The 19,544-nt window shown below is 47.0% G+C and overlaps 1 protein-coding gene across 1 annotated transcript; it reads left to right on the forward strand.

The window, feature by feature from the left end:
* Nucleotides 1–664: 664 nt before the first annotated feature.
* KY (kyphoscoliosis peptidase) lies at nt 665–18,834 on the forward strand. The gene is made up of 12 exons (XM_062606593.1): nt 665–891; nt 1,862–1,924; nt 4,072–4,134; nt 6,132–6,206; nt 6,333–6,374; nt 7,046–7,096; nt 8,131–8,213; nt 8,578–8,686; nt 11,002–11,119; nt 15,621–15,809; nt 16,387–16,577; nt 17,662–18,834. The coding sequence occupies exons 1-12, from the start codon at nt 759–761 to the stop codon at nt 18,558–18,560; spliced, it is 2,016 nt and encodes a 671-aa protein (XP_062462577.1). The 5' UTR covers nt 665–758; the 3' UTR covers nt 18,561–18,834.
* The last annotated feature ends 710 nt before the right edge of the window (nt 18,835–19,544 follow it).

Below are 19,544 nucleotides of genomic sequence, written 5' to 3' on the forward strand. Positions count from 1 at the left end.
TCCCTGCCAGCCCCTTCTGCGAGCTGCAGGGACCAGCTGAGCCCCGCTGCGAACCCGCACTGCAGCCCTTCTTGTACCCCATTTTCTTAGCTGGGAGAGTACATTAGCTGGCTTCCTTGGGACACAGCATGGATTGCACCCTGCAACTCGCTTTGCTGCTGACACTGTGCGCAACCAGCAACGCTGTGAAGGCTGATCGTCCCCATCACATGAGGCTGGTCATGCCCCGTTTCTAGCCCCTTTTCCCCCACTGCAGCTGCTGCCCTCATCCTGCAGCGGTTATTATTTACACTCCTAAGTATCCCTCCAGTGTCAGCCGGGGCAGAGGATCAAAAGAGAAAGCCTTTTAAGGATTTCTGCCAGAGCTGGAAAGCAAATCCCCCCCAGCCAACAGTGCTGATGGGGGATTTGAGTGTAGACAAGTGTTTAAAGCCAAAAAGGGCATCGAGAAGGGAGGGGGAGCTGGGGCACTCTCTGAAACCAGACACACACACAACTCCCCCCCACACCGAAACCAAGCTCTTTCCTCTGCTTTAGGAAACGGATCCCTCCCGTGATTTCCTTTCAAAGGTGACCAGTAACCTCTTCATTAGGGTTGGCTTTGGCAGGGCTCTCATGGTGCAGTTGGCAGGGCCAGCCCGCCGGTGCTGCGGCTTGGGGGGGGAGAGCACTCGCCTTTCCCCAAGGGTGGAAAATAAACAGGGCAGCTCGCAGCAGCGGCAGCTCGGCGACAGGACCAGCACCCTGGCCATGCTCTGATGGGTACCATGGACTTTAAGACAGATCCAAGCGCGGTAACCATCAATTTGCTGCTTATCGTCCACCCTGAGGAGGCAGTGAGCAAGCAGAAAGGGCAGAAGGAGAGGCCAACAGACAACGACGGAAGCACAGGTAACCTCCGTTTGGTGCCAGGGAGGGTAGGGCAGTGTGTGTCTCAGACAGTGAACTGAAGCAGCAGCTTTGGAGCATGCATTGGACTTCCCCCCAGTCCCACCACCCTTCTCCTCTTTTCCTTTGCAGATGTGCTGCAAAGCCCTAGACTTCAAGCTCTGCCCGTAGAAACCCAGTGTGCCTTCCCTGGTCCTGATGCAGGACAGTCCTTGCTTGTGTAACACTGCATGTCGCGCTCTGTGCATGCAACCCATGGTGCAGGAGGTGACATACACACAGATACTAAACCAAGGGCCATGTTTGCACCTTGCTTTGCCATGCCCTGAGGTGCCTCCACAGCCTCTGTGGCTGTGCAAAGGGAACAGGGTGAGAGCTCTGCAGTTTCACCCCAGAGCAGTGCCTACTACACCGGAGTACAGGGGCAAAGCTGTTGGAAGCATGTCCAGGCTTTGTCTCCAGGGATGACTGCCCTGAGCCATTTATAGCTACAGTTTGAGACAGTGTCCCTGTCCCTCCAGGGGATGTTCCAAAAAGCTAAGGCTGTGCTCTGCAACTGTGGGGGGACCCTCTCAGCAGAAATAAAAGGAGAAAAAGGAGCACTCCTGCTCTAAAACACTGTTGAAAACCTAGGTTTGCAGACAATCAGTTCCAGGCTAACAAGGGCAGGCAAAGCTAACGCAGAGGTTGTGTTTATGCTTCATCTAACATAGCATCCACCGCATACCCAAAGAAGAGCAAACCCTATCAAAACAACTTAGGCCTAGAATTATGCTCTTTCTTCCTCCTGGTATTTCCTATTCTAGCAACAGGGGCTGCAACAAATGCTGCAGACAAGACAGGGAAGGTGGAATCCTGGTAGATCAGCTGGAATGATGGGTTACATGAAAGGCTTGGGTGTGCTTGGCCTCCAGGCAGTGCCAGAACCTCCCTGCAGGAGGACAGCCTATGATCTCACCTTTATGTTTTATAGGTCTGCAGGATGATGGAAATGGAAACAGCAGGTCACAGCCACCTCAGGGGAGAGACCTTAACGGTATGATGTCTTCTCACTCTACTGATAAACTAACCACAGCACACAAAACCCATCTGCAAGCTTTTAGCACCCAGCTGTGCCTCTAGAACATAAACATGCTTGAAACAGCTCATCCCTTTCCAGAGCTTTGAGGGGCTTCAACGGAGACAAGCAGAGGGCATCAGGCCTTGTACCCTGGGAAGCATCCCCTCCTCTGCCCCATGGCCAGGATGCACGTGAGTGGCACCGCAGAGCCCTATGCAAGCAGACATGCAGCTCAGCCCTACTTCAGGTGCTCAGAGCTCTTGCATTTCACAGTCAGCTGATGACAAGGTAAATTCAGTGCCCTAAATCACTCAGGCTGCAGATAGAGCTTCCAGAGTCTTCCCCAGCACTCACACAGCTCAAGCAGGGTCTGGGGTGTGCAAGAAACCTTTCAATGCATCTATTCACCAATCCTTTCTCCATCTCCCCTGCTCACCTTGCTGAGTGCAAGGCAAGTTGATTGCTATCCAGGAATGATGTGGCTGTTAGTCTTGAGTGTTCCCCTGCCAATTCCTCACCCATCTGCCCTGAAACAGTTCAGAAGGAACATCTGAAAATGCTACCCCAGGCTGCACACAGCCAGGCTGCAGGACTGCAATGCAACGGGACAGAGCAGCTCCCAGGAAAGGAAATCAGACCATCTGACTTGCTTTCTTGGTAGCCTAAGCCTAACGGTGTGTCTAGCAGAGAAAGACAGAGGGCGAAGGTAGGGCAAAGGTAATTCTCATGGTACCAGTGGATTCTAGTTATACAGAACAGGAGCTCTGTTTCCACGGGCCAAGCAATAGCAGCATACAAAAGCCACGGCTGTGCCCTGTACTATGCTCAACAGGAGCCCTGATCAAAGCCCCTCTGAAATCAGCAGTGGCTGGATGGTTCTCACAGACTGTGAGCAGCAACATTTCATGGCAAGATACACCTCTGGGTTTGTCTTTTTACAAATCTGATAGTCTCAGACACCAGGTAACAAAAACCTCCACTCTGGGAAGCAGATAAATATTCAACACTCTATGCTCCTCTGTCACACTCAACAGGGTCTGCAACCAGAGCTGCAGAGCACAAGTCAAAGCCTCCATTACGAGAGAATGGTATCAGTCTTTTACCACCCTGAACTAACGTTAAGAGTATTTAGTATGCATATGGAAAATCTACCCTTACAGCTCTACCTAAGGCACAATCTAAATCCCTGCGAGGATTACTAAGGAATTCCTACACTGGAGAAGCAAGCAGAGCTTTTGCTCCTCTAGCACCGGAGGGGTTAATAAATTCCCCTTTAATCAGCTGTGTTAGCATCTTGATGAAACCTCTGATACCACAGAGCAGCTGGTGCTGCCGCAGTATTTACAAACTGGATGACATAAGCCTCGTCCCAGCCTCACTGAGGCAAACAGGCTGCAGCCCTGCATTGTGCCACAGAACCCCATCCTTGTCCCAGCCACAAGGTACAGATGATATCCGGCCTTCGGGACTAGCCATGGTCTCCTTGCTCTGGTCTCTGGTGGCTGGCAGGACAGTGATCCCACGACACTTTGAGAAGAGAGCAAGGGATCACCTTGGCCAGTGTCCACCGCAAGGCTGGAACATCCAGCCCTGGCATCTGCTGCCTGCCCTGGCGTGTCAGTGGAGCCCAGGGGAGCGGACCTGTGCTGCCTGCAGCTGCATAGATCTCCACACTTCCCTCTGCTCCAAGGACCCCAGGGCTAGCTGGCGTAGCTGAGATGGTCAGGGGCTCCCAGAGCACAGAGGGGAGAGGTGAGTATGAGGATGAGATAATGACAACCACAATGCTCCCTCTCAGGGACCAAATCACCTCCAAGCCTTCTTGTGCTGCCCTTCCCTCCCACCCACCTCCCCAAACAGTGACCTGCTGGTCTAAAACCCCTAACTCCTCACCCTGAGCAGCAGCACCCACTCCAGCCCTTCCTGGTCTGGAGCATCCCTCTGGAGTGAGGCCAGGCACCCCAGGACCCTGACCAATTGGGCATCAAAGCTGGAGAATAAGGTCAAACTCCTTGTGTCATTACTTACTTGGCTGCTGAGCAAAGGCACAGATTTAATCAATTTCCACACCAGGCACCTCCACTGTCTTCAAGGCGCTGAAATGTTTTTCTTTGTGCAACCAGGCTGTCATGTCTCCAAGGAGCCCTGCAAGCAGACACAAGCCCTTACTTCATACTCCAATGAAGGTAAGTGGTATCCCAAAGGATATCAGTTTTTAAGAGCAGGGCTCCAGTGAGTTCTCTGTCAAGTTTTTGCTGTAATAAACCAACCTCAGAATGTCCCCAAAGAGGGGAAGAGCCCTACCCTGACAATTTTGTGATCTTAAGCCTGAGGAATTAAAAGTTCCAAAATCCCTGGAGAATCCTCAGGTCTTTCAGTGTGGGTGCATGGAGGTGGATCCTGAAGCACCAGGGGTCCCATCAACCCCCTTGACATAGAATAGGTGTAATCGGAAAGCATGGTAAGAACATAAAGCTGCTAATGTCAGATATCCCAGTGCTGATGGAAGGGTGCAAAGGCTGGGAAATAATTTTGGTAGAATAGCTTGAGATGATTGCAGAAGTCCTTTCATAAGGACTTGCAAGGAGCCATCCCTGCACTAGAACAGGGGCACTGCTGAGCCAGCTGGATCCCAAGGCACTTGCTGGCAAAGAACCACAGAGAAGGAGGAGAAGAACCAGTGTTTCTTTATGAGAGATATCTTGATTAGGAACAGTAAAATAAGTCATAAAATCTGCAGTAAGCATTTCATAGCATTAGTTTTCAAAGCAATGGATGTAGCACTTTGGAAAATTTCCATGGAATTACAGTTCTAGTCATTTGGTCAATGCCTTTTAAGCTAACTAGAAGGTGGCATTCCTTGCCATTAAATTTGTTTCTTGAAAAAGTAGAATCTTAATTTATGGGGAAAAATGGAGGAGGTGGAAGTTGGCAACAAAACCCAGAAACCCCAAACCAAAAAATAATCTTGGGAAACAAACAAAAAAAAAAAGACTCCTGAAAATATAAAAATCCTAAGGAAATGATACCATTTGCACAAAGGCATCCCTTTGAGAAGCAATTTCATTTTACCTTTGAGTTAACTGACAAAATACAGCAGCCAGCTCTAGTCTTGCCATCCCAATACCTGCAGTCATCACAGACTTAGAGTCAAGCTCTAGAATTTAAAAGGAGGGGTTTTACAGGTTTCTGGCTTTCTGTTTTGTGGGCTTAAAGGACATGGAACCTTCCTGCATAATCACAGGGGATGCTTAACTTCTACTGAAGTTAAATGCCATGGAAAAACTTCGTGCTGAAAGTGCAGATTCCCCCTAATTAGCTGGTTCCAAGAGCTGGCTTTCAAGGAAAACCACAAATGTCATGAGACTTTTGATAACATTGGTAACATATGTGGTTGGACGGCAGCCCCAAGCGCATTAACATCTTGACCTTCAGTCTCCAAAGCAGCCTCTGTCTGATCCAAAACAGGGAGCCGACGAGTGCACTGAGTTCCCCAGGGAGCCTCGGTGGTTGCAAAGCCTCCTGAAATGCTTGCCCAAAAGAATGTAGTCTCTTTCAGTAAGTTCAGGTAATTCCTTCAAGACAATTCCAAACTTCTTCCCTTGTACTTCCCTTTGTGAAACTTTAAACACAAGACCCCCAGCTTTCCAGTGAGGTTGCTCTATAGCATCATGGCATGCAGAGTGCAAGCCTCAGCCTGGACCTGGACTCTGCCTCTGACAGGGAATGGCCCTTTCCAAGCATTTTAATATCACAAGTCAAACCATTTTCATAGCTCTGAGCCATTTTTTTGTTTGATTCCAAGAAAAATCAATGAAAGAAATTAAGTCTCCGATTACCGTATCTCCATCAATAGTTATTTAATATGGTGATAAACGCGGGGTTTTTAAGCTGCCACATAATCCTCACTGAGGACCTCTGCTTTATTTATGATCCCCTTTATCACCTGTGAGGCTCTTATGGGCTGTCTTGTGTTTTTTGAGAGCTACAAATTACACCAGAGGCGACCCCAGGCTTTCTGAGTGCACAGTTTATCTTATGGGTGCTTTGTTTTGCCTGGAAACCCAAGTGTTTTGATACCTTCACAGTCACCAACTTAAGAGTCAGCTCTTAAGTCTTCCCCTCTCCTCCACGTCTGGGTTAGTTTTGCCTTTCTTAGGGAGTCTGTCATCGTTTCTTGCAGGAACCCAAATGACAGTGGAGATTCATCCCAAGGACACCACCCCACAACTCTTCAAGAAACTCTCCTTTGGAAAAGGTACAGCCTGGGTTTTCCATCCTAACAAAGCAGGCCAAGGGTGGGAGGGCAAAGGGGCTGCATCCTTCCCTTTGCATCCGGGGTGGGTGTTGGGGTGATTGCACTAACCATGCTGGGGTATTGCAGGTCCCTGGAGGCTGCCCAGACTGAGAGGTCAGGACAACAAAGGTGAGTCACTGCTCTACCACAGCACGTATCTCACCTAGGAGAAGACACGGGTCCCTTCTCCCCATGGAGCCTGAGGCTCTTTAGAGGATGCCAACCCCTGTACCCACTCTCCCTGCAGGGCAGATGCTGCTGGACCCTGGGTTTTGAGGAACGAAATCCTTCTTCTCCTAGGGCAGGGGGGGTCTTCTCCTCCAGCCCTGCGATAATGAAGGTGGTGACAGTCAGGCCCACAGCATCCCTCAGCAATCCTGCAGTTGCCACAGAGCTCTCTGCAGGGTGATCATCTGACAGCTCTGGAGCTCAGCGCTCCCTTCTTCCCTGCCTGGGGGGTGTTTGGCTGCGTGGTGGGCAGGGGGTTTGATGTCCCCAGCCCTCTGGCTAGAACAGGAGATGCCTGACTGCTGGGGAATGTGGCCTCTGCAGAGCCACAGGACTGCAGGGAGAGGACACAGCCCACCGCGGTTCAGGCAGCTTGCTTCATCCCACTCCCCTCCACACACGCGCTCTGCAGGGTGTTGACATCCATACCAAATGCAAGAGAACAAGGCAAAGAAAAGCCTCAACTTCAGCTTTTCCCACCCAGTCCTGCTCCCCAGAATCACTTATTTCTGTTTGTCTTTTCCCACCTGCCAACAACTGCTCATCTCCCTTTCCCTTCTCCACTGTGCCAGGTTTCCAAAGGACTGAAGCCCCGCGGCCGCCAGGGAAAAAGGACCTGCATGGTAACACTCAGTTGTCCCCGTACCACTGGCACAATGGGCACAATGCAAGGCAGCCCTAGATAGGGAGCCCATCACTCCTAGGAACATGGCTTGCCCTGCCTCAATACTAGACTGAAGCACACTGGCAAGGGATTTACTTTATATTGCCACAATTAGCGTTCCGCTTCCCAACCCTCCGTTCATTGGGTCAGTGGATGGGGAGAGCTTGGGGTATATCAGAAGAGCAGGGCTTATGTTAACAAAACACCTTTACAAGTCAGGAACAGACCTTCTGGCCACCTCCCCAGTAGGACAGAGCCCTGTTTGAGGGTGATGGGGAAGCAGTGGGTGATGAATACAGATCTCGGAAGTACTGCTGGCTTTTCAGCTAGGATAGGGTGGAACTGGATGAGCTTTAAGGTCCCTTCCAATCCAAACCATACCATAATTCTATGAGAAGTTAGTAACCCTTTGTTCACACCAAGTAGAATCAGGAGCCTGGAGCCTGCAAAGATGCAGACAGAGAGGTAGACACAGCAGTTTCAGTCCAGCCGCTTCCTGTGTTATATTTCTCATGTGCTTGAATTTGTGCAGAATTTTCCACCCAAAATACTCATCTCTATCAGCAAAACTGCTGCAGAAACCAGCTCTTTTGTGGGTTTTGTTTGGTTTTGTTTGTTTTTTCTTTTTTGGAAGGTCACACTTTTGCCAGGTCTTTCACCATGCAGATTTTCCCTGATGCTTCTGCATTTTTTCTCCTAAATATAATATCCTGGGATTTTCTATGCTGTTGTACAGTGCCAAAGACAGGGGGGCACCTCCCACTCCAGCATTGTCCAGATTACACCAGACTAGACAGGATGGCTCCTGCTTTCCATGCAGCTGGCAGGGACCTTCTGCAAATGCCCTCATGTCCTCTGCTCCCTAAGCACCTGCTGATGGATCCCTCCACGGGTCAGGCAGGAGCTCTACAGCATCCACTTATTCAAGCATACAGCCAGGAAAAATACCCCCTCCCTCCCTTTCCGAGACAACAACAACTCATTTCTTCCCAGCATATCCATGGGACAAATCCTCTCTGAAGTCCATGCCAGTAGATCTGCAGCAATTTGAGAAGCTGGATGCCTACGCATTAAAAGTAAGTCTCTCTTTTGCCTCTGTCCTCCCCCTCAGCTCCCCTCTGGGGATGATCTTTGAAACCCAGCTATCAGCACTAACACCAGCTTAGCCTGAGATACTGGGGCCAGTGCCTCGGAACCTCCCAATTTCCTTAGAAAGATCAGCAATGTAGATCCCACTCTAGGGGGGGAAACTATGATCAAAAATACTTCCTCAAACATATAATACAGCTCTGTATTTCTATGTTAAGGAAGCTTGAGTCAGATCAGTCTCCCAGCAGGAGGGTTCTCACTAGCTTTAAAAGAATAAGGACGTGGGGAGGAAGGGAGTTGTACCATAGCCATTTCTTCACCATGCTTGCAATGATTCCCCCTCTCAAACAGGTAAACGTCAAGAACAGCGTAGAAGAACTGGTTAAAGCCCTGCTTAAACAAGCCCGGACTGATCTGGAAAAAGTCCGAGCCATATGGATGTGGATATGCCATCACATAGGTAGGTTTTGATCTTCAGTTGAAAAGATAAGGCTGTTGCTATCAGGCCTGTTACACCACCATTGTGGTTGACTATACATCCTGTGGGTTAGCTTCACGGGGTGGGTATGAGGGAGGAAGGTTTTCTGTATGTATTTATCCAGAAATGTATTCAGAGGTTGTCTCACCCGATACATCCAACAGAGATATCTCACATCTCTGTCTCCATAGTCCCTCTCCCAGCACTGACGGGCTCTATGAGGTTTTGTGTGTAAATGATTTCATTCCACATGGTGAATCTGTAACTCCTACCCAACTCATCCAAAAGTGTAACCATAAAAGTCCCTATGAACTCGATGAGCTTGAAGGTCCTTTCCAACCCAAACCATTCCATGATTCTATGACAGTCTGATGGCTGTCCTGCTGCACCTTTGCCCCTGTGTTTTGTGGATACATGCTGTGGTGCAGTTTCTAGCTGGTACCTTAACTGCATTCATCCTGTTGACACATCCATCACTCGTGTCAGTGCAGCACACTGGAGAGGCCAGCCTTGGTAAAACATGCTGTCATCTGTGTGACTGCCATTCCTGCCTGTACAGGCACCTATTCAATCCTGATGACAACTGCAATGACCCAGTGATATACATACACAAAAATGTTTGTTTCCCATTAACTCCTGGGGATGGAGGGGGAAAGCACAGCTATTCCTCTCCTCACCTCTTCAGCATCCTGATGGGCTTTTGGTGAGGTGCAATTCTCTGGCTGAAGCTGCCACCTGACAGAGAGCAGTGGAGCAATTTGGGAAACACTGGCCTAATCTCACACCCACTGCAGTCAGCAGAGCCTTGCCAGCAGCTGCATGGTTAGCATAGTGAGGTCAACCCCGAGCAGCTTTAATCTTCCCCTGCACTACGCAGGCTGCTGATTTCCTGAAACCCAGCATTTGACTCATCCCAGCACTGCTGACCATTCAGCCTTTACTCTGTTAACTCATTTCTGCCTGCCACTGCCTGGGCTGGGTCCTGCTCAGGGCAGATGGTCTGCTTTGAGCTGGTCCGTTTACACATGCATGGCAGGTGTCTGATCCCTGACAGGTAGGCTGCAAAAATCTTCACAGGTTTTTTCACCATCTCAGCCCCAGTTCTCCTTCATCCCTGCAGAAACTGACCCCCATTTACGGGTATGGGAAATAAACACAGTGCTAGGGATGTAAACTGGTGAGCAAAACCTCAGTGTGTCTATCCTAGAAGAGCACTGATTATATAAACTCTTACCTTGGATGGATTTTAAGTGAGAGCACTGCTCTCTGGGTATTAATTCCCACCCAGTTCAACTCCCTGCCTCTGATGGACTGTTACCTCCATGAAGCAGCAGCACTAAAAGAAACGTTAGCAACCATTTCCAGCATGAATATGGAGCCACACGCAGCCAGATATCCCTCCATACCCCTCAGAGTGCCCTGCAGCTTTGCTGGTGGCCCAGTGAAGAGCCCCAGTGGAGAAAGCCAGCCCTTCCCTACAGCCCCACAGGCTGACCCACAGGCAGCTGCCATCTGAGCCCTTCACATACAAGCCAAGCAGCCGCAGCATTTCATCAAAGCACAAATACAGCATGTTGCCAGCTTTCTTTTCCTCTCCCACAGCATTAAAAGGAGGATAAATCAGCTGATGCAGCATTCCTTAGAGCTTTGTCAGAAAAATATGTTCGTATTTTAAGAGGTTACGGACATGGCCAAGGTTGGTCAGTATTGAATTAACCTTCCCAGGCCAGTTCCTCAAGCTCTGCCTGAAGAAACCCCTCTGTGCCACTTTTCTGTATTCATTCAAAGTACTTAAGATTTCCTACACTTCCAGGTATTGATATGACTCACTTGCATCAAGTCATTTCAGGTATTTCTCGATGAGTTACTTCACAGGTATTTTTAATACAAATTGCTTGTAAAGAGTGCAAAACGTTCAGCGTCTTCCTTTGACAGTAACAGCAGTCCAACTCCTCCTAATGCGGAGCACTCTGGCTTTTACCGGGAGCTCCTCAGATGATAGATCCCCCTGCACAAGTGCCACCCCTGGGGAGACTCTCTGTAAAAAAGCAGAGTTCTCCTCTCATTTCAATTCAACTGCTGAACCCAGGCTTAAAACAAACTGTGAGGAGAGATAAGACTTTGTCCCTCTCCCCCCAACCACCATCCACAGCATCCTTGTGCAGCACATGCCATGGCTCATTTCCCCTTGCTCATGCTCATGGAGATGAAAAGCAATCCAAGTGTGGCTCCCACTACCCATCGATTCCATTGCCTCAGGCTTTTGGATGAACCTTTGTCTGTGTTCCTTCCCGCAGAATACGACGTAGTGGGCTACCATAACAAAAGCCAGCTGTCAAGCAAGCCCATAGATGTGCTTCAGATGGGGAAGAGCATTTGTGAGGGATACGCTGGGCTCTTTGAACACATGTGCAGGTAAATTAAGTTCAGAAACATTCAATGCCAGGGAGAGTTAATATTCATTGTCATCGCTGTGCCTCTTCTGTCTGCCTTTGCATTGACTGATGTGACTCTAAGCAGGATGTAGAACTTTAGCTTTCAAATACATGCTGTGGAAAACCAGCAAGCCCCAGAAAGGTCAATTTTGCCTCCTCCTCCACTCCCTCCACCCTCCCTCCCCAGCATAATTTACTTTGTGCCATCTGCTGAGCTTCGCGTTGCATTAACATAATGGCAGATGAAAACACTGAGCTAATTCAGTTAGAAGAAGCTGTGTTTTTCCTTTGATATCTGTATGTGAAGGTTAAAAGCATGGCAAGACTTAAACAAGGAGTATTGTCTCCAGCATGCTCCCACGCAAGTGGTAGGCACAGGCCCAAAAGGAGCTCCCCCAAAACCTTCTGGAGATGCCCTCTCCCCTCCATTACCAAAGCACCATCTCACACTTACCACACTGTTTTATGCCGTCAATCTCAAGGTCCATCACCCTGGAGGCCAACATTGCAGTTTCCATTTTATAGCTACGTGGGCATTTAGTGACTAAAATCCATTCTCCTGCCTACAAAACTGTGTTGGCTTCACTGGGGATCCAGTGGGGTTTCCCCCACAAAGCAGGATTTACAATCACAAAGCCATTTCATGGAAAAGGCAGCCCTTTCTTCAGTGGGGAGCACAGTGCCTTGCATGTGAACAGAGCATAAATCCCTTCTCCCTCATTTTTTCTCCAACCCAGTAAAGGAAAGAGGTGGCCTTTGTGCAAGGCAACCCTCAAGCACCACAGCAAGAAGCAGCACCTCACCTCTCACAGCTCTATGCAGTAGTTCAGCTTAGATTAGCAAAGGCCGTGAGGGTGCTTGTCAAGTTTGGGACCAGCCTTATGTAGAAGGGATGTCCAAGGGGAGAAAACTGGACCTGACAATTCAGAGACACAAGGTTGGAAAGGTCTTCCTAACACCAGAAAGCAATGGTGTGCTTTCCTAAGGGCATGGGCTTGCAAGGTGGCTCTCCTAGGGAGCACCCTCTCAGCAGAGCAGCTGCCATGTACAAGATAGCTTTGGGAAAAATTAAAGACCAGTTACTAACTGCCATGTGTAAGTTAACAATTGGCTTTCCACAACATCCAACAAAACTTGGGAAGGTTTTCACCATGAAACAAACAAAATAAACAGGGAAAAGGACAGATCTATAAAGAAATACCATGCCAGACTCTAAAGTGGTGAATGCTTCCAACCAGTGACATATCCCTCGATACTGCATCTTGCTTTCTGAACAGTAACATAAAGAAATAGGGTAATGAAGTATGAATTTATAACTGCATCTTATGAAACAGTTATTAGCACTTAGAAGTGGGAAAAATTTGCATCTGTTCATTAAAAAGCATATGTTTCATTCATTAACAAATCTTTCCAAGGATATTTTTTCCTATTGAAAGGCTCGGTTGATTTACTCTTAATTCTGCAGTTCCACGTCGATTATGCATTTCGTGATTTGGGAAACCTCCCAGTCATCCAAGCCTATCGCTTTTTCAAATATTAGCTAGATGTTTAGCTCCTTTCCTTGCAAAATTGTAACCAAAGACAACAACGCTTTCCTGCAAGGGGATCTCCTCATTGCTGCTTCTTGTGCACTGTTCAAGTCTGATGCTGAGTCTAGGCATAAAAGCAAGAGCAAAGGTTTGCAAGAGCCAAGATTTTGAGGGAAAAAGGCCTTTTAAAGTGCCCTTTCTTTCTAGCTCCCACTGAGGCAACTTAAAAAACTCAATTTACCAGTCACCAGTAATTCCCCCAATACTCATGGTGGTCAATGGCTGACACCGGCCGAGTCCCACTATGTCCTTACTCATAATTAGTCTGCAAATTATCCAGGTTTCACATCCTCTTGCTTTTCCTGTTTACTACAGTCAGTAGCCTTCCTTCTTTTTAGGCACGCTGTACACTTACGTAATACAAGTATAAACCATTCTGTCTCCCTCTGGAGAAGCCAGACTTGCCTTTTAAGATGAAATCATCAAAGTCAATCTGAAATCAAAGGGAAAAAGGTGCCGTTGAATTCCAATGACACCTATAGCAAGATCCAGATTATTTCCCTACTCTTTTTGGGGCAGAAAAGCAACTTAGCTTTTAACCTCTGTGCTGCACCAAGCAGATGTTGCCAACTGTTTCCAAACTCAGTTGTTCCAGTCCACCTTGTATTTAGGTTATCTGCTGCCATCACATTGCCACTTCAAGCATTTCTGGAGATATTCTCAATCTTTCCTTTCCCTGGTTAATTTATATGCATAAAGTAATTTAAATGAGAACAGAGAGATGATCACTCTTTTAACTAGTACAGGATTGCTCTTTTACAGGATGTTTAGAACAAACTCTTCCTGTTGCTTTGCGTATGTTAACTGTGAGAGTACAGAGAGAACGAAAGGCAGAACTTGCCCCTTAATGTTCTCACCAAACATCCCAGCTAACAGGAATGTCTAGAGAAGCCTAGAAGGATTAGATGCCAAATCCCCATGAAATTAGTGGGAATTTGGTATTTAGCTCTTGTTAGGCCCCTTGGAAACTCCTAGGATCAAATCTTCCTTGAAGATCCCAGGATCCCAGTCTCAGTTACATCATGTAAATCCAAGCTCTCACCAGTCTTGTCAGAGGAGTTGCTCCAGTTACCACCCAGCTCCACGTTAGAATTTGGCTCACAGGCGGCTGCTGGCTGGCAGGGACTTTATAGACCACCCATGACACCAGGTTTCTCAATGGCATTCCTTCCAGCCTGGCCACGTTCACTCTGAATACCTCCTGTGACAGGCACTGCCTCGCTCACACTACAAACAGCCCACGCTCTATGAGAGCTGGATTGAACGCTCCCTCCTCTTCTTTGCTGGCCATCTTCAGCAGGGATGGGGTCCTGCCATGTTTCTCCTCTCTATGGGTTGTCTTCTCTCTGCAGACTACACAGCTGGCTCTCAATCAACCCTTTGCAGCAGTGATTCTACCCTTTTACACTCTTTCTTAAAGAATTTTGGAAAGAATATAAGAATACTCTTCAAGAGTATCAAATAACTAAGTAGTACAAAGACATCCAGGTTTAGAGCTTAGTAAATCCTATGAGAAGCTGAAGTTGCCACCTTCCCTTTAAACCAGCATCATCTGTGTAAAGAAAGCAGTCCTCCCTGCAAGCACTGCTGCACTGCCAATTACCTGATGCAATGATAACAGATACTGCCAGTATCTGTTATCAGACCTCGACTTCCACAACCATGCTAATTATCTTCCCCATAAATACCACTTTTCCTCTGAGTTAAACCCACATTATGCAGACAGCCTTGCTCTTGAAGCATGCACAGTTTATTACTTTAGGTAGTTGATCCATTTAATGTACCTTTCAATGAAGAAGAAAAATGTCAATACCATCCTACATGAAAGACAATCCTCTAAGCAAAGCAGTTTTAGATTAATGCTGAAATACGACACCAATGATAAAATCCTATCAACAGCAGATAGCTTATTACATGGTGCTTATTTAAGTCTTATTTACACTTCAACACAGGTATTCATTATATTTCTTTCAAAAGAGACCAATCATTTGTACCCTGGGCAAGCACAAGCTCACTCTTTAAGGAAACTAAATCAGCATTCACGGTCCCATGAGGTCTAAGATACCTTAGCGGGTGTCAAACACCAGGCCTGCCACCAAAGAGAGAACACAAGCATGAACAGGCGCACTTTTAATTTCTAATTACACAGGCTAATTGTGGACAGCTTCAAAGGGATTCCACTGAGTAAGAAGGCAGAGAGCAATTAAGCACACTTCATCTCTGTCATCCTCCTCTAATAACGCTGAATTGATGGTGCATCAGGCAAAAAGAGAGAGAATATGCAAAACCTGGAAAAGGAAAGCCCCTTCCTCCAGTGGGATGCTCTCTCAAAGTCCCTGTGCAAAGACTACAAGAAAACAAACGGCCCCTACCCAACACCTTGGCATCATCACCTTGGGTCACTCTTGCATGCCCACCCCATATGAAGCCATTCACTAGCACAGCTGAGAAAAGCAGTCTTTACATGATGTCAGTGGTAAAGGGGAGAACTCGCCTGTCTCTGGATGTGCTGACAGGCTGCTATGGGAAGGCAGTTAGAGGAAAGCTGTACGAAGTACAGAGATTCCGCCAACAAGAAAAGTAGAGGGGCCCAGCTAACAGCAAGCTTTCCAAAGCATGAAGAAGCACAGTAACCTAGGCATTTAGCACAGCGTCTGTCACCACGAGCAGAAGCTGGAGTTTTCAAAGAACACAAGCACACTTGGACATATAAAACCCTTAACTCCCTTGGGACTCAGCTGTAAGGAAGCACCCGAGGAGCTGATGGAGCTGGTCCATTTGACTACAGGATTGAAGTTCTGTAGGCCTTGCCCCTCCTTTTGTCCTTCCACAAAAGTACACCAACAGGTTTAAAACAGAAGTCTCCTGCTGCATCTTACTGTTTCCTTTTAGTATTGCAGGAATCCAGTGCATGAAGCTATCGGGACACTCTAAGGGGAATGGGTATAAGATGGGACAGACCTTTACAGGGGACTCTGACCATACCTGGAATGCTGTTTATCTTGATGGAAGGTGGCATTTACTCGATAGCACCTGGGGAAGTGGTGCTGTTGATGACTCTTTCACCAAGTTCACCTTCAGGTAAAGAACCATCCTCTATGTTAATACATAACAAACCTACCACAAAGGCAGAAGGAAAGCTGATGGGTTTGGCCCACCAAGCAGTGACAAATATTAGGTCTCACAGCAAGACCCAAACCCCTGAGCAAAGTATTGAGGTTGCCTATACAAGGGATGGAGCATGTACCTGTAGAAAGGCAGTGACTCTGAGCAACAAACTGTAACTGCTAAAAGTGACCTTGTTTTGTGCATCACACCCTCAGTTTACACAATAGTAGCTGTCACTTGATTCATAGCCTTCACCTGCCTGAGAGTGGGTGCCTCAAACAACAAGCAGTGCCTCCCTCTGCAGAAGCCCATGGTTGCAGAGGGTAGTGCAGACACCCTGGTTTTATACAAAAGCTCTGCATTTGCCCTGGAAATGGAAGATCAAAGATCAGGTTCCTTCTCTGCCCAGGAAATTTCAAGCCCACCAATCTCAGTTTCTCAGCAGCCCAAAACATTCCAACTTGCTCCTGCTGAAACCACCACCACTGCGCAGGGGAAGAATTAACTATTTATAATAACTCATTTTCCTTTAATCCCTTCTTTCTTCCAGATACAATGAGTTTTATTTTCTGACTCACCCAGCCCTGTTCATTAACAATCACTTCCCAGACAACAGTAACTGGCAGCTTCTTAAACCAGCCCTGACGCTGAAAGACTTTGAGAACAACATGCTGCACAACAGCAACTTTTACATGTTGGGCCTGCTGACAGCACACCCGGAGACGGCTGTCATCCAAACAGGTAACAACACTCTGGGAGGGAACCTGCAGAGCATCCTCCTTTATGTAGCCCCGCTTCCTCCACACTCTGTTGTGCATGCAGCACATTACATTTCCATCTTGGTTCTGGCAAGCAGAGTGCACTCAAAGCACTTGGGGCAGAGGCGGGTATGTTGTATTCGTTTTGGTTTGATTTGTTGGGGTTTTGGGTTTCTGTTGTTATTGTTGTCCAAGCCACGAAAATCTGTAGTAGCCGCTGGGTCTAAAAGAAAGCCTCAGTCAGCAGCTGAAGCTGAACTACTCTATCAATCGGCATCAGCAGTGTAAAATTAGAAGTATTGCCATTATATAGTGGCAACTCTGGCTTGGAAAAAAAAAAAAAAAAAAGAGATTAAAGCCTTTTACAGTGTTCCATAAGTTTGAATTAGTGAACAACACATAAAGGGGCACTTCTATGCGGCATCCTGAGTAAGTCCACAGCAGCCCTTTCCACATAAAACTATTCAGGTAACACTATAGAACTACAGGGCCCACATTTAAGATCCCTTCCCAAGATTTTTCAAGAGAACTGCAGGAATTCAACTATATCACAAATGCTAAGAACATAGAGTTAAAACTTGAAGGCAGCAGCATTTTAGGACTTCATGTTGTCTTCAAGCTGTTTGGGAACAGGCTCATAGGGAGGTAGATTATCTCCTATCTACATAATGGAGGGTTCCTGCACTTTTCTCTGAAGCTTCTTGGAACAGCTACTAGACTAGTAATGGTACTAATCACATCTAATTAAGCCCTTCTCGAGGACACAAGCTGACAGTACTTTCAGTTATATTAACTATTCTATAGGACCGCAGTGCATATCAAATATAGCGTGTATCAAAATAGGATGAATGCACATCTCTAAAACAAAGGCCACTTTTCACTTCATTCTTTTTGAGACACTGGCCTAAGCAGACAGGTGACAAGCTATGACCTGGCAATTGCAGCTCTTTATTTCATTATTAGTGAAGCAGCAATTTACTGGGACAGATTAGTCCCCCCAGAACACAGTGCACATGGAAAAATGTACTGAAACTCCTATGCAGTTTCTTTTCTTTTGTATTTCATAGTCAATGGAAAAGCCTCTGTATCAGTGGATTGCCGCTCTGCCACACTATTCACGTTTAAGCTGAAGGGAACAGATGAACATGGTTTAATGACTTTGAAAAAACACGGAATGAAGCTGGATCTCTATCCACAGAAGACAGGGAGTCACAAGCTGCAGATCTTTGCCAAGTCCTCCAAAGCCTCAGATGTCTACAACTGCGTGTTAGAGTATGTGGTAGAGTGCAAGTCTGTGGACAAGGCCATGCGCTTCCCAAAGGACCTACATCAGCCTGTTGGACCCAGCTGGTTCACGGAGCGGCAAGGGTTCCTAAGGCCATCCCACCCCGACCCCATCATTCACACCAATGATGGGCGGTGTTCTGTCACCTTCACCCTGGGCAAAGACATAAGCGTCTTGGCCTCTCTGCACTGTGATAGCAGCAGCCTGACAGAGGACATGGGAAGGCGGCACATCATGCAAATCCATCGTGGGAACCAGATTGAGTTGAAGATCCATCTCCCCCACGCAGGGAACTTTGTTCTGAAAATCTATGCCAGGAAAAAGTCAGATCCCGGCAATTACGACTATATCTTCAACTACCTCATCACCTGCCTGAACACTGAAGTGAAGTGGCCAGCTTTCCCTCAGAGTTACAGCAAGTGGGTGGAAGACTATGAAATACTGGAGCCGCTCTCCGGCTTGCTGCCAGCCAATCGCAATGTTCAGTTTAAACTCAAAATGCACGGGATAGCAAAGGTGCTAGTTCAAGCTGAGAACGCTTACCCCCTCACCCAGAGCAGAGGCTACTGGGAGGGAACCTGCAACACCTCAGGATGCAGAGAGGTGTTTGTGATGGTGCACGAGAACGCCAACCACAGCTTTTATTCACATGTCCTGAAATACGAAGTTGAGAGCCAGTAACACCCCTTCCTTGTTCTTTCACCGACCTGCATGAACCAACCTTTCCAACATGCCCAAAACCAACACAGCTTTAGAAGATTGCTCATTCTCTCAATCAGACCTGTTCTTTCAAATGAATACAGGACAACACTTGCAGGCTTTTGCAAGACCATGGGCTCAAAAGTTTAAAGAAGCAGAAAATCCTGTTAAGAAGGGAGCAGCAGAGGAAGAAATGAAATGAAACCCTCACCTATGTTTCAGCAATACTGCCCAGGCAAACACTTTGAAGAAAACAAATATCTGGCCATAGGTCATTCTGTGCCAGCAGTGGTTGCTGGCTTCCAAGTTATGGACCATCAGAAAAGTCTTACAATGGCTACTCCAAGAAGAATCCACCTAGTTACAGGGCAGGATGAAGAAAGTACACCCTGGTTTTGAGCAGCAATATTGGACACAGGGAACTTCAGGATATTTAAACCAAGTTTCTGTTTATCTTCAGACAAGCTGCAAAATACAGCGCAGGAGAGACAAGCATTAAGAAGAAGATACAACATGAAGTTTTCTTGTGCACTTCATTGTCTTACAAATTTAAGCAATACTGCGAAATTACTTTTTACACTGACTCTTAAATACAATAAACAAAATCATTTTTACCTTTTTATATTAGAGTATGTGAATTGTAAACACTTTTTCTGTGATATCAGCACTATTATCATATCTCAAGAATATAGGTGTTTCCATAACTAAAACAACAGTAAAGTGGAGAATAAAGTTCTCAAACGAAATCACTCCTTACTCCAACTTGTCTATGCAACACTGCAACTGAAAAACCAAAGGTGTTATGTGGAATAGCTGGCTGAGTGAGATTATTATCATGTAAAAACCTACTTGGTGCTGTACTCTTGGAAAACCCCTACATGCACAAGGCAAAGGTGGTCGTCTAGCGAATCTCACCACAAGTACACATCAAAAGATCAAGCAACGCTTTTGTAACCGACTGAGATG

The sequence above is a fragment of the Pezoporus occidentalis genome, unplaced genomic scaffold (genome assembly GCF_034315485.1).
Source record: "Pezoporus occidentalis ecotype Australia unplaced genomic scaffold, CSIRO_AGI_Poc_V1 ctg97, whole genome shotgun sequence".
NCBI classification, from domain to species: Eukaryota; Metazoa; Chordata; class Aves; order Psittaciformes; family Psittacidae; genus Pezoporus; species Pezoporus occidentalis.